The following is a 16083-nucleotide window of genomic DNA, read 5'->3' on the forward strand; positions in this document are numbered from 1 at the left end:
AAGTACGGTTTTTGCAATAATTACTTTGAATGTTAATTGATTGCACTTCTCAATCAAAAGACACCAGTTGGCAAAATGGATTTAAAAACCATGATCCAAATATATGTTATTTACAAGGCAGTCACCTTAGGTCCAAAGACACAAACAGGTTGAAAGTCAAAGTATAGACAAATATTTTCCAGGAATATAGTAGGCAAAAAAAAAAAAAAAAAAAAAAAAAAAAAAGAGTTGAGCAGGCTTTATAATATTGAAAAAAATAGACTTTAACTTAACGGTTGTTATGAGATAAAAAAAGACACCATATATTAATAAAAGGGGATCTACCAGGAAATAACAATAATAGTATTTATACACCTAACCATGGTGCCCCAAAATACATGAAGCAAACACTGGTGAAAGTAGAGGGAGAAATAGACACATTTACAATAATGGTTGTAAACTCCAACACATTACCAGCATCAATAAATACAGTGTCTAGACAGATGATCAATAAGGAAACAGAGAACTTGAATAATATGATAAATGACCTAGAAATAGCAGTTTTACAAAGAACAGTGCACCACAAAACAGGAGGATACACATTCTTCTCATGTGCTAATGAGTCATTGTACAGGACAGATTACAATATGGGCCATCCAAAAAGGGTCAACAAACTTAAAAAGATTGAAATGATACAAAAATCTCTAACCATATGGAATGAAGCTGGAACTCAATAACAGGAGGAGACCTGGAAAATTACAAATATATGGATGTTAAATAACATTCTATTAAATAATCAGTGCATCAAAGAAGAAATTTCAAGAGAAATCAGTATTTATCCTGAAACAAATGAAAATGAGAATGCAAAACATCAAATTTAGGGAATGCATCAAGGACAGTATTGAGAGTGAAATTTATAGCCTTAAATGCTTACATTAAAAAAGAAGAAAGTGCTAAGAAAATAAAAGACCTAACTGACCACCTGGAGGAACTAGAAAAACAAAAGCAAACTAACCCTGAGCAAACAGAAAGGCAAAAATAACAAAGATTAGAGCAGAAATAAATGAAATTGAGAATAAATCAGACAATAGAAAGATTTAAGAAAACCAAAACTTGGTTCTTTGAAATTTCTAATAAAATTGACAAACACTCTGCTAGACTGTCGAAGTAAAAAAAGAGAGAAGATGCAAATAAATAAAATCATAAATAAGAGGTCATTACCATTGATCCCCCCCAAAATAGAAAGGATTATAAAAGGATTCTATGATCAATTCCATGGCAATAAGTCAGACAACCTAGATGAAAAGTACACATTCTTAGAAACATATGAACAATCTAAAGTGACCCTATAGAAATAGAAGACATCAAGAGATGAATTACAGGAAAATAGATTGAATCAGCCATTTCAGTGCAGGTCAGGATTGGAAATGCAACTGTCCAGAAAGCATCTGTGGAAAGTCTTATTCTCTGATGGTTGGAACCCCTGTGTGTTGCATATGAAACTGGTAACATTTTGTGAATTATGTATAAATGGAAGCACTGTCAGTATGGATTAAAAGGGACAGAAAAGGGACAGATTGAAGGAAAAATGACTTCAAAGACAGAACCGTGGAAGTTGATGTCTTGAGTAAAGATAGCTGAGGACAGGAGAGCAGACACACCCATGTACGTGGAAAGGGTGAGTTTTCGCCAGAGCTTGCAGTGATCAGATCATCCTTCCCTTTGTTGAGGAAGAGTATTTCCACCCCAGGCTTCAAAGAGGCAGAAGCACATCCTCCCAGGATTGGAGAGATTTCAGGCTTCTACCCCACTTCTTAGGAAGTTGAGCCTATGCCCCAGATATTGGGGAGAGTCTGACTGCCACCCCTTTGATTGTGGAGGGTGGGGCCTAGAGTTTGGCTGCCATCCTGATGTTGCTTAAAGAAGGTGGAGCCCAGAGCATGGCCATCTCCCCAACTTTTGGAGATATTGCAGCCCCCCACCCCACTGCTTGGAGAGAGCAATGCCTTTGTGCAAGCCCTTCAGAAAGGTTCAGCTGCCGCTCTATCAAGCACTGAGGACAAAACATTATTCTATAGATGAAACTCAGGACTTATAATATAATGAAGTATACTCTGCAGGTTTTGAGAACTGTTTGGGTCCAGTGATCCCTGTTTTCTTCCAATGGAAATGGAAATGTTCACTCAATGTCTGTCTCTCCTGTGTATATTGGAAGCAGATAAATTGTTCTAAGCTTCATAGGTCCTCAGCTAGAGGGGAAACTTGTCCCAGGGCAAACCACACCTTAAACTGATTTTGATGAGACTTTGTACTTAATATTGCTACTGAAATGATTAAACCTTCGTGATACTACAATAAAATGAATGCTTTTTGCATATGGAAAAGACATTTCTTTTAGGGGTCCAGATGGTGAAGGGTGGTAATTGAAGCTGTTACATATTCAGAAAAGGTCATGTTCTTTTAATTCATTCCTCTGGGTATACACCTGTTGTGGATGGGATCTTTGATTAGGTTATTTCAATTTAGATATAACTCACCTTATTTAAGGTGGGCCTTAATCTGCTTGTGTCTTTTATAAGGGGATAAAATATGTGGAAGCTAGGAGATGAAATTAAGAGAATTTTTGAGAAAATCCCCAGATAAACAGAGAGAACACACCCACAGAAGCTTGAAGAGGAAGCCACAGAAGCCAGAAACTGAAGCAATGAAACCCAGGAGAGAAGGACTAGCAGATGCCAGCCATGTGCTTTCCCATATGACAGAGGTGTCCCAGATGCCATTAATTTGTCTTCAGAGATATCATTTTGTTGATGTCTTGAGTTGGACATTTTCATGGACTGAGAACTGTAAATTGCAAGTTAATCATCCTCATTATAAAAGCCAAGCCATTTCTGGCATATTGCATTTCATTGGCTTTAGCAAATGAAAATAGGGAGGATGTGGAGAAATAGAAACACTCATTCACTGCTGGTGGTATTGTAAAATGGAGCAGCTGCTGAGGAAGGTAGTTTGGCATTTCCTTAGGAAGATAAATATAGAATTACAATATGACCCATAATCCTCCTACTGGGTATACACCTATAAGTATAGAAAGCAGGGTCTCAAACATGTATTTGCATATTGATGTGATTGTGATGGCAGGGTATATGATAAATACACAATTATCAACAATGGTACTGTACACCAATAATGAGCAATCTGAGGAGGAAATTTAAAAAATTCTGTTTGCAACAGCAACTTACAGAAAAATATACTGGGAAACAATCTAACCAAGGAAGTAAACAATGTGTATGCAGAGAAGTAGAAAGCATTGTTAAGAGAAATAAAAAGCAGGGCTTGAACAGACATTTGCATATCAAGGTTTATAGGAGCATTGTATATACTTGTCAAAAGATGCAAACAGCCCAAGTGCCTATAAACAGATGAATTTAGGATAACTAAAATATGGTATGTACATACAAAGCAATGTTATACAGCCATAAAAAGAAGTGCTATTACGATACATGATACAACATGGATAAACCTTGATGACATCAGGTTGAGTGACATGTCAGATATAAAAGACAAATATTGCATGATCTCACTGTTAAAAACTACTTAGAATAAGCAAACTCAGAGTTAGAATCCAGAATACAGATTACTGTGGGATGGGGCAGTTAGTAAATAGGAAGTTAATGCTTAAACTATTTGGGATGATCGAAAAGTTTCCATAATAAATAGCAGTAGCACAATATTATGAATGTAATTAGCAGCAATGAATTATATGTGTAAATGTAGTCAAAAGGAAAAAATACATTGTAAGTAGATACATAGGACTGTACAACACAAACAATGAACCCTATTGTAAACTATGGATTGTAGTAATAGTGCAATTATAAAAAATGTTATTTCATGAACTGTAAACAACGCACCCCACCAATACAGCGTGTTAATAATACTGTGGCATATGGGAACTCCGTATTTTATGAATGATTTTTCTATAAACCTACAACTTCTTTAAAAACTACTTTTGAAAAAATATCTCTAAGGATAAAGACAAACCTTATTTTCAACAACAGTGAATGTTACATCAGAAGCATAGAAATGGATAAAAAAAATCAACTAAAAAAATCACGATACGCAAAATATTAACCACAGAAATTACATATCTAAATATATGGTAAACAAGGGAAAAAACAAGAATATATCAAATAAATAATTTCCATGAGTCAGAAGTAGATCCTGGACTCCTTAACCTTAATTTTTATAAACTCCTTGTTGAGGTCTGATATGTGTCTCTAGTTGAAAATCATTGTCCCAGAAGATGCTGGATTGATATTAAATTTTCAATTTTTCTTGTATAAGCAAAACTTGTAAATTTAAGAAAATTACATCTAGTGGAGGAAGGAGTCAAACACATGACGACAAATTTATAATAAACTTGTTTTAATATTATACACAGGGTCTTCGGGATTATGGAGCAAACTCTAATTCTGCCAGGAGGAGGGAAAAAGGTTAAATGGTGTTCCCACAAATGGTTAATTCTTAACATCCACAGGCAGCATGATGACTCCCTTTAGCTCCTGCAGGGCTTTTCCTTTTCCTCTGAGTACAGCCTGCTGAAATCTCCAGAGGTTCATGGGCCATTGGGAAAACATTGAGGATGCAAGATAAGGCTCTGTGTTGCAGGGTAAATTGGAGGGCTCACACAACAGTGAAGCTCTGGAGACTGCATGTCATCTTAATATCCTGTTTACTGTGATAATAGGACCAACAAGCTTCCACTGGTTGGTGAGTCTCCTGATGGTCTCAATTTCCACTTGCCTTTTCATCCGCTGAAGCAAGCATTCATACATCTTTTGTTTGCTTGTGATAGCCTAGTGCTTTGGATGGATATCAGTAGCACAACCTTTTGAAAAACTCAATATTGTTTGTAAATGTAGGGGCATCAATCCTTGGAGAGCTTTCACTGGGCATGGTTGAGAAAATAATAGCAACTATTGGGAGTTTTTGTCTGTATATAGCATGTCGTAACATGCTATTGCTGGGGTTTAAATCCTTGCTTTACAATACTCCTATTTTGGTTACAAAAAAAGCAACTTTATGCTTCTGACAAAACTTTATTTATGAATTTATATCTTTTAAGATATCTTATAGGGTGGATTTTATATGAATTTTATTTAATTTAAAGATATAGGTCTCCTAGATTAGGTTTTGATTTTAATACATTCAGTATATGAGAGTGCATGTCAAAATAATATGTGCTTGCATGGGCTACTACGAATGTGGAGAAAGGAAGGAAAAGAGCAATATTCTAAATATCAGGCCAGTATGCACAGAGTTACTGTTAAACCCTGATTAGGATTTGAGAATGAATTTGGTTTCACCAAATAATCAGGTTGAAAAAAACGAACAAGCAAAATATGACATTGCAATCAGGAGAAAAACAACAGTTAATACACAAGTTTGGTAATATTGGACGTGTCAAATTATCTTGTAGCTTGCCAAATCTTAAAGGAAAGTAGTTTATAATGATATTTAAAAAGAAATATCCTTGGCAGTGTGTTGGAGCTCAGGTCAGGCTTTTCATGAAGCAAGCCTCTGACTGCTGGCAAGGCCACATCAGAGAAACCTTGGAGACACAGCCCCTTGGTTTCCTGTGGAATGAAGTCTGACTTGGGCTGCACCATATATACTCTGGCTTTACTGTTTTCTGCCTGTGCAGTTTCAGGCAGGCTAGTTAATGTTCACTCTGTTCTTAAGAAAGTTCTGTATCCCTATTCATTATGTCAAGCACATTCTCATGTTTGGCACTGCCTTATCTGATATTCTATTGTTGAAATAGTATAAATAAACTTGTGCTGGCTTCTCAGGGTTGTTGCCTTCAGTCAGGCAATGAATCACCTAGCACCCGCTTTCTCTTAACTCTGTGTTGTGTCTTTCTTAATCTCCTATTGCCCCTTCGGACCCTGTTTGGACAGTTGCTCAAGTTGGACTCAGCAACAGGGTTCGATTCCCAGCATCTGCTCGTGCAAAAGAAAAAAAAGTAAAATATCCTTGACAAAACCAAACAACAAAAACAACCAATTTCTCTTTGTTGACTTCTACCCCCTTCATTTCAGTTTATCTTCTCAAACAATAATCTAGAAGCAAGAAGCCTATGGAGTGTTTTTCGGGACTAATAGACCTGCTTAGGGGAAACAGAAGTAAATGGAAGAGTAATAGTTTTCGAGAAAGTGTGTAGATAGGAGTGTATATAGCTTGACAGGGGAGAGGAGAGGGCTTTGTAAGTCCATTATAGAGTTTGACAGTGGTGTCTTCTTCTCTGCTTTATCGAGAAAAGGGAGAATAATCAAATTAGCACTACAGGAAAAAAAATCTTGTGCCTGACATGCAAGTATTTTGTACCTACCTGTACAGGTATGGCTCCTTTGATAATAGTGATAAGTGCCTTCTAAATTTGAATGTAATAGCCATTCTTTCAATTGCTTGTGAAGTTTTTATTTTCTTCCCATTTTTTACAATGTATCTAGTTTACATCTTCTAGTTTTTCCTTTATTTCCTGGTCCATCTAGTTCAAAACTTCATTTTGCTGTAGATATGTTTATCATCAAATTGTATAGTGGCAATCTAGAAAGGGAAACCAAATGGAGCAAGGAATTCAATCCATGCAGATGACATTCAACTGTTCAACAGAGATAGCAATGTAAAAGCTCAAGAGTAGTGACCTCAGGAGTAGCAGTTCAGAAACATCTTGCATATACTACAGTTTAGAGATAAGAGAAAAGATAACAGAGGAAGGAAAGTGCAGATCAAAAATAAATTTTCAGAAAAAAAGAGGAAAGTGAAAAGATAATGTAAGAGTAAAAATATTTAGAAAAGAGAGTCTGCAATAGAAAAGCTGTGCACTGATTATACCCGAGAGGAATCTATCAGACTCTTGCAATATACGTGAGAACAAGAGAGGTCAAAAGCAGAAAACAAGGCAGGTAGAGAAAAAGTGACCTGGTTGCCACATTATAAGAGAATGACAACTTTAAAAAAGGAGGCACTTTCTAGAAGGTTAATTTTCTTCAATAACAGCAATTTTAATTGTATTAAGTGATCTTAATACAAAATACAAAATGGGGGTGGTTAAATTTGCTGCATGCATTCTGGATGCTGAGGTCAGGGAAAATATTTAGAATATTTGTATTTGCTGAGGATTTGCAAACAAGAGATTAATATATTTCCATTTTTATTTATTATCTTAGTAATATGAGTCTTGGGATTACTTCTGAATATTTTGTATTAGTCCTAAGAATTATTATGGGAAAGCTGGAATCTCCAGCTTTCTAACTGCTGAATCACAAAAAAAACGTTGGTTTGAGCCAATTTGTTTATGCCACTGCAGGAAGTCTCTGCTGATTCCCTCACTTACTTCTCATGTCAGACTTCAACATCTCTGAAGTGGAAATCTCTACTTTCTATCTGATTGGAATTCCAGGGATGGAGCAAGCTCACATTTGGTTCTCTATCCCCATTTGCCTCATGTACCTCCTTGCCATCTTGGGGAATTGCACCATCCTCTTTTTCATAAAAACCGAGAGCTCTCTACATGAGCCTATGTATTATTTCCTCTCCATGCTGGCAGTTTCTGACCTGGGACTGTCCTTCTCTTCCCTTCCAACCATGCTGAGAATCTTTTTATTCAATGCCACAGGAATTTCCTCTAATGCCTGCTTTGCTCAAACATTTTTCATTCATGGATTTTCAGCGATGGAGTCATCAGTACTTTTCATCATGTCAGTCGATCGCTTTATAGCCATCTATAATCCTTTGAGATACATCTCTATCCTTACTGGTGCCAGAGTTATTAAAACGGGCCTTGTGTTTGCTGGAATAAGTATTTCATTTGTCCTTCCTTTCCCCTTTATTTTAAAGAGGTTGAAATTTTGTAAGAAAAGCCTTTTATCCCACTCCTACTGCCTCCACCAGGATGTTATGAAACTGGCCTGTTCTGACAACAGGGTCAATATCATCTATGGATTTTTTGTGCCTCTTGTAGCTATGTTAGTATTGGCATGCATTTCTGTGTCTTACATGATGATACTGAAAGTTGTTCTGGGCATTGCCTCACACGAGGGCCGCCTCAAAGTCCTTAACACTTGCACCTCCCACTTCTGTGCCGTGCTCATCTTCTATGTACCTATTGTGACCTTGTCTGTCCTCCATCGGTTTGCCAAAAATGCTTCTCCAGTTATCAGAATCATTATTGCTGATATCTTCCTTCTGGTTCCCCCTCTAATGAATCCCATTGTGTACTCTGTGAAGAGCCAGCAGATTAAAAACCTGATCCTGGTGAAGTTATGTGAGAAACAGGGTTGATGTGAAACTTCAGCTGCAAAGAAAGACCATCTAAGTTGGTGATTTCTGAACAAATACAGTGTTCCAAGAAGGGAAGAACAGAAATTGAGCACAATAATACATTGCTTGTTGTTAGTAGGCCCATATAATTTAAAGATTTTGACATAAATTATCAGAAATAACATTGCAGATTAGGGAATTAGGTATTTAGGTGTGGAATTATAATATGCTTACAACTATTTTTGCCACCTCCTTTCACATTTTTGCTTGTCTTTCCAACAAACCATGTAACTCTATCAACACCAACCACAGCAACACAATGCAAATTATGACTACTGTAATTTTTAAAGTATTACTCTAAAAGATAAAAAAGTGTTCAGTTAGCAAAAGGCAATTAAAGGTGTAATTAACTTTGGCATGATCAGCATTGACTGAAATGTGTAAAAGAATAAACACACATACAGAATCAGCATCTCCTAAACACCAAGTGTGTGTGAATGTGCACGTGTGTGTGTGTGTAAGTGTGATCAGCAATTCACTGAAACATAAATATTCTTCTATCTTCAAGTCTACTGATACATCTGGAGATATGAGGCTCCTAGGCATAAAACAATTAAAATTAAATTCCAAAAACACAAAAAGCAAATATTTTGTTAATTGTATTTTCAATTGTTTGCAATACTCTCAGAAATTCCCTCCTGGAATAAGGTGCCAAGATTGTACCCAATATTTTATTACTGTCTATCTCCTGTACCAGAGTGTAACTGATTGAAGAAGCAGGTTTTCACCTTTATCTTTTTCAATGCTCATCAAAATACCTTTACCATAACAATTGTTAATTATGTTTGTTAAAAAGATAGTGATCTTAGCCAGTTTTGAAGATATAAATATAGGAAATGTGAAGAATAAATTAGATGATACTGGAAAACTACATTAATATTGTGCTCCATTGTTCTACAAATTTCTTACTTGGGACAGAAATGAGACAAAGCAAGGAAAACGTTATTTAGAAATTTTTAAAAGGAATGAGTAAACTATATAGACATAGGATCTTGTCCAATCCTCACTAGATGTTCCCCACATTAATTTACATATATTTATAATGAGTACTAATATCTTTCATCTACACCCAACTCTGAAAATCTGACAGCTTCTATTATTAAAATTTATCTTCTATTGCAAGTGATATAAAATTAAGCCATTATCTTAGGCAACCAAAACATCCTTAGGTTGTTCTAATGGATCACAGACATGAAAAAGAAGTCGCAGATAACTGTGGAGCTATAGTATCCTAAAATACGGGAAAAAAGTTGTTAGAATCACCTACTGTCACACAACTTCTCTGCTTCTATCAGTATTGTGAAAGGAACTAAATCTACATGCTTGAGGAAATGGTCTCCAGGTGTAGTAATAGACAGCGGGATCACTTACTATATTTCAAGTAACAAAGAAGAGAGAGGACTTCCACTAGCAACACTGCTTAAGGTTCAAGGAAAAGGATTGATAGTCTGCCTTACTTAATGTCCTTAAACCAAACTGATATAATGGATATGAACTTAATGTGATGGCCAAAGTGGGTCATGTAACAATCCCTGTGACACCACCCAGTCACAGTAACTGGAATACACAAAAGAAGCAGATTATTCCTTAGAAGAATTGGAGAAATGGGAATGGGGAGGAGTAAAATAAAATTAAACAATATTAAATGAATTAAATAAGCAAACCATAGTTACCTATTAGAACTGTCAATGATGTCATAATGAGAATAGCAAGAACTCATAATATCAAGAAAATTATTCAGGAACAATTCTCATTAAAGGATACATAAGAAATCAACTCATTGTTGTCTGTAGGAATTTTATTGCAAGTCTAAAAAATCCATGCATAATTGTATTACGTGAGAGATTAGGAACTAATGTACATAGTACTGATTGAGAATCATCATGGAAATAGTAAATCATCAGAATGCTTAAGACATACAAGTACCCAAGTATAATCCATCTTTACTGATAACACTTTATAAGAGCCATGCAAAGAATGCTACTCAAACTTGGCAAGGCAGTAGAATCCTGGGGCACTTTAAAATGTCTTGCTGCTCAAGTAACATTACAGGTAAATGAAATCAGAATAAAAAATATATGAGTGAGTATGGAAAGATAGCAGAGTAGTTAAGGGCTCCAGGGCTCCGTCCTTCCACAGAACAACTATTACACAGGCAGCAATTGTGTGAAACAACTATTTTGAAATTCTAGAGGTCAGAAGAATATTGAACAGCATCCAGGGAAAATCACAAGGAAGAGGCTGATAAATAAAGGGTAAAGAGCAGTAAATTACCCTCTCATCAGTAGCTACTGGCACCCATCCCCCACTCTCAAAGGAGGTCGCTATGCGGTCCAACCCCGCTGGTGGGCATTACATGAAAAGGAGTTTCAAGATTCAAACCAGGGTTAACTAGTCATGGTAGATTATAGAATGTAGAGTCCTGATATTGTATAATGTGATTAAAAAGAGAAAGTTGATCCACATTATGCAAACCAGAGGATATGTACCCTGAAAACAGAGTTCAAGGAGTCTCGAGAGTTTTAAACAATGGGAAAAAAATCTTGCGAATTCTGATGCAGGTTATACGTAACCCAGCCAGATGCTGCTTTACACTACACTCCATCATATTTTAATTTTCCCCTTTTTCTTAAATTCTGTTTCCTCTGTGGTCTCTCTCTCTCTCTCTCTCTCTCTCTCTCTCTCTCTCTCTCTATATATATATATATATATATATATATCTTTATCTCTCTCTCTATTTAATCATCTAATCCTGTGTAAAACCAATGTTTGTATTCCATCCTCTCTATTCCACAAAATTAAACCCCCTAAACTTAACTGACCCTTAATTCATTTAGTGAATCAGCACCCCTGGCCAATTCTAAAAGCAACACAAATCCTTCAAATCTTCTCAAAAAGCCATATTCACAGGGCACAGTTGAATATTTTCATATGTTGAATATTTTAATGAAGGGATGAATGAATATAAGAAAACTAAACTCTACCATATTAAATCCCACTTAAGGTCCAATGTCAAAAACTCAGAGATAATGGCATAACCCACTATCTGAGACAAAGAGCAGTGTAACTCACAATGAGGCTCTCATATGGCCCTGACTAATGCACACAGAACTAGAGAAACAAGAAGTGTAGGAGTTTTCAATGCAGTGAAATTGGGCTGGCATGTAGACACTGTATTTAAAGAAATAAATCCTAATTGTATCTTTTCAGGCTGCCCAGCCTGAGGCTCATGGGAGTCACAAAAGATCAGTGCTCTGAGTGTCAGGGTTCCCATTTCCATAGGAGCTAAACTTTCCCATTTCTTACTGTCATATATGGCTTTACAGAAGCTTTGCAGGGTTGCTTGCTTCTGTTATCCTAACATGTGGCATAGAAGCTAAAAATCAAACTCATGATTAAATTTCTGTTTAAAGCACTAAACTTATTTTTCCAATGCTCACTATGTCTAAATTATAATGCAGGCTGTGGCCTTTTCATTTCCCATTCATGTTATCCTTCTGCAAATATCAGAATCTGTGGTGAGAAGATAGATCACTAGCATCTATAGCATCCATTAACAAGTCAAAGCTGGACCCTGGAATACTAACCTTAACTGGGATTCCTGGACTAGCGAATATTCAGTTTTGAATGGGCTTCCCCTTCCTTGCAGTGTGCCTGGTGGCTCTACTGGGAAAGATCATTTTACTAATCATCATCCTTACAGAATATAGTTTGCATGAGCCCGTGTAATTTTTCCTGGCAGTTCCAGCAGCCACTGATGTAGAGATCTGCACAACCACCGCTCTCAAGATAATGGCCATCTTCTGGTCCAGCCCTTGATTCATGGTTTTGTTGCCTACCTAGCCTAGGTCTTTTACATTTACATCTTGTCATGCATGAAATCTGGCATCCTTTTGGCCATGGTCTTTGATTGATATGTTGCCATCTGTGATGCTGTAGGCCTGAACCATCCTCCCACATTTCATCATGGGTTGCGTGATAGTCGGGTGGCAATGAGAGCTGCAGTGCTGGTCAGCCTGTAGCCCATTCTATTCAAAAGACATTTTTCACTTCACTGGCATGCCCATTTTTATTGTAAGCACATGGCTGTGGTCAAGATAGCTGCTGAAGTCAATAAAATATGTGGTCTGTTTGGGGGTTTTACAATATTGGGATTTGACATGATTTTGATCTTTGTCTCCTATATCCTGATTTTCCAGGCTGTTTTTTATCTACAGAAAATGGCAGTATGACCCAAAGCATTTGACATGCACACAGCTCACATGTTCTTCTTCCTTGAGCTTTCTATTTTTATCTTCTTCTTCTCTAGCCACCATTTGGACCTCTGACCACATTCTTCTGTCTACTATTTACCTCCTGTGCCATTTCACTCATCCTCTTGCCCATAATGTAGTAAATAAAGTAATCTATAAGCAGGTAGCACTGTTTTTTTTTCAGAATCATGGATCCCAACAGTAATATATCAAATGTATAACTAAGGAAATAGAACATTTTCTTCCTAGAGATGGAAACAGGTTGAATTCTTGTGTGTCCACAGTTTGGGGATTCACGTGATCATGCCCAATCTTAAAGACATTTATTTCACAGCACTTTACAATGGAGGGAAGGTGCAGGCTGACAAGCATCAGGCTGGGTTCAACAGAGAAAGCACAAGGTCTAGAGGCTTCATAGGAAAGTCTCACAATCTGCTGGGTCTCACCTTCAGGGAAACTTGATACTGGTTAGACTCTTTTCCTGAAATAAGAGCCTGTCTGGTCTGAAAAAATCTGAAGAGATCCTCCTCAAAAAAAGGTTCCATACATGCAGGGAAAGAAACAGAAAAACAAGAAGTGAAAAAATCCAATCAGTTAAATAGAAACTATGCCAGAGGTCTAGAATAAGTTGAACTGGATGAAAAAAAAAAAAAGAGAGAACAAAGCCATCCAACATGAAGATCTCAGTAAAAAAGTGAAGATGACCTATGAAATAAACTAATTAAAGACACCAAATGCCTAGATGTCTGAAAAAATAATGAGTCATACTAGGAAAACTGAAGATATGGCCCAAAGGAAAATGCTGTCATTGCAAATGAGATACAGGAGTTCAGACAACTAATTAAGAATGTTCAAAGAGACATGCAAAATCACATCAAAAATTAAATCAATAGGCTGAGAGAAGATATGGTAAAAGAGATGACGGATATAAAAAAGATATTGGGTGAACATAAAGAAGAACTCAAAAATTTGTAATAACAAATGGCAGAACTTATAGGAATGAAAGGCATAATAGAAGAGATAAAAAAATAAACAAACAATGGAGACTTACAACAGCAGATTTGGTGAGGCCAAAGAAAGGATTAGTGAACTAAAGGAAAGTACATCTGGAGTCCTACACACAAAAGAACAGATAGGGAAAGGAGTGGAAAATTTTGAGCAGTGCCTCAGGGAATTGAATAACAACATGAAGTGCACAAACATATTTATTATGGGTGTCCCAGAACAAGAAAAGGGAAAGGGGTGGAAAGAATAATGAAGGATATAATCACTGAAAATTTCCCATCTCTTATGAAAGGCAAAAATTACAGATCCAAGAAGCACAGCGATATAGATGTGTGTCAATATAGATGCAGATAGACCTAATCTAAGACACTTACTAACCAGATTGTCAAATGTCAAAGACAAAGAGAGAACTCTGAAAGCAGCAAGAGAAAACAATCCATTATATACAAAAGTAGCTTATTAAAAATATATGCAGATTTCTCAGCAGAAACCATGGAGATGAGAAGGCAGCAGTATGATATATTTAAGATTCTGAAACAGAAAAATCTTCCAACCAAGAATTCTATACCCAGCAAAGCTGTCATTCAAAATGAGGGGGAGTTTAAAATATTTTCAAACAAAAAGTGCTCACTTTCATTGTTTATCAGGGAAATGCAAGTTGGAATCACGAGCGGATATCAGTAAACTCAGCAGAATTGTAAACTTGAAGGTACTGACAATGCCAAGTGTGGTATGGACTACTTTTTTTTAACCCATGGATTGTTTTTAAGTATATTGTTTACTTTCACATGTTTAGAAAATTTCCTGTTCATTCTGTTACTGATTTCTAGTTTCATTCCATTATTGTTAGAGAACATAATTTGTATGATTTCAGTTCTTTCACATTCATCGAAGTTTGTTCTACAACTTTTGTGATTCAGGATATGGTCTGTCTTGGTGAATGTGCCATGTGCACTTGAGAAGAGTATGTTTTCTGAAACTTCCAATCTATAGAAGGGTTCCTCGACCAGATAAGTCCTGAAATGCAGAGGGGCCAGCCTCTCCAGAACATCAGCTAGTTCCGTCCCCCTATCCTATACCCAACATGAAAAAGTTAGAATGGTCATAGCCCAAATATTCCTAAAGTGTGGGAGAAAGAACAAAGGTGATGGTGGAGAAGGTAGGGTTAAACAAACGAGTATCATTACTGAAGCATTATATTGATATTTCTTTTAGTCTCCAGTGTCTTGGAGCAGCTAGAATTATAAAACCTAAAATTGTAGAATTGAATCCCATACCAACCTCTGAAATCTATTCTACAACTAATTTTTGCGATGTACTTTGAAATTTATTGCTTTAGTATACCTGTTATTTTTCACAAAAAAGAAAAATATATTTCTTCTAGCCTCCAGTGTTTTGGAGCAGCTAGTAGAAAATATCTGAAATAGTGGATAGTAACCCGTAACAAACTCTGAAATCTGTAACTACTTGTTGAGGTGTACTTTGAAAATCATTGCTTTTTCTTTTCTTTTCTTTGTATATATGTTAACAATTTAAAATGTTTAAAAATTGTTTAAAAAAAAAGAGTATGTATTCTGCTGTTGTTGGGTGGACTGTTCATTAAATGTCCTTGCTGATTTTCTGTCTGCTAGGTCAGTCTAACAACATTCCTTTAGAGAGGGATGTTGAAATCTCCAACTCTGTTGACTTGTCTATTTCTCATTTCAGTTCTGCCAGTTTTTACTTTATGTGTTTTGAAGCTCTATTAGGTTCATATACATTAGGATTTGTATCTTTTTCATGAATTGACCCTTTCATCATTATGTACTATCACTCTTTATCCCTGATAATTTCTTTTGCTAGGAAGTATTTTGTTTCACATTAATAAAGCCATTCCAGCTTTAAAAATACATATATTTTCAAACAGTCACTCAGAGAGTTTGTGACAAAAGACTGGTTCTATGAGAAATAATAAAGGGAGTATTACAGGTATATAGGAAAAGACAGGAGAGAGAGATCTAAAGAAGAGTAGAAATGAAGAATATTGGTAAAACTAAAAAGAGAAAGAACATAAGATATTGCATATAAAACCCAAAAGACAAAAATGTAGATAAAAGTACTGCCTTTACAGTTATAAGAGTAAATGTTAATGGATTAAACTCTCCAATAAATAGACATAGACTCACAGAATAGATTCAGAAAGAAGAACCATTTATATGCTGTCTATAAGAGACTCATTTTAGACCCAAGGACAGAAACATATTGAAAGGGAAAAGTTGGAAAAAGATATTTTATTCAAACAACAACCAGAAAAGAGCAGGGGTAGCTATACTAATATCCAACAAATTAGACTTCAAATGTAAAACAATTAAAAGAGACAAAAAGGGCACTATATGTTAATAAAAGGAACACCTTATCAATAAAACATACAATCATAAATATTTATGCATCAAGCCAGAGTTCTCCAAAATAAATGAGGCAA

The 16083-nt window shown here is 36.1% G+C and overlaps 1 protein-coding gene across 1 annotated transcript; it reads left to right on the forward strand.

Moving 5' to 3' along the window:
* The first annotated feature begins 7383 nt into the window (after positions 1-7383).
* On the forward strand, positions 7384-8325 carry LOC143643540 (olfactory receptor 51A7-like). The gene has a single exon (XM_077112157.1). It carries the CDS (start codon positions 7384-7386, stop codon positions 8323-8325), a length of 942 nt encoding a protein of 313 aa, XP_076968272.1.
* The last annotated feature ends 7758 nt before the right edge of the window (positions 8326-16083 follow it).

This window comes from Tamandua tetradactyla, chromosome 8 (assembly GCF_023851605.1).
Source record: "Tamandua tetradactyla isolate mTamTet1 chromosome 8, mTamTet1.pri, whole genome shotgun sequence".
NCBI lineage: Eukaryota > Metazoa > Chordata > Mammalia > Pilosa > Myrmecophagidae > Tamandua > Tamandua tetradactyla.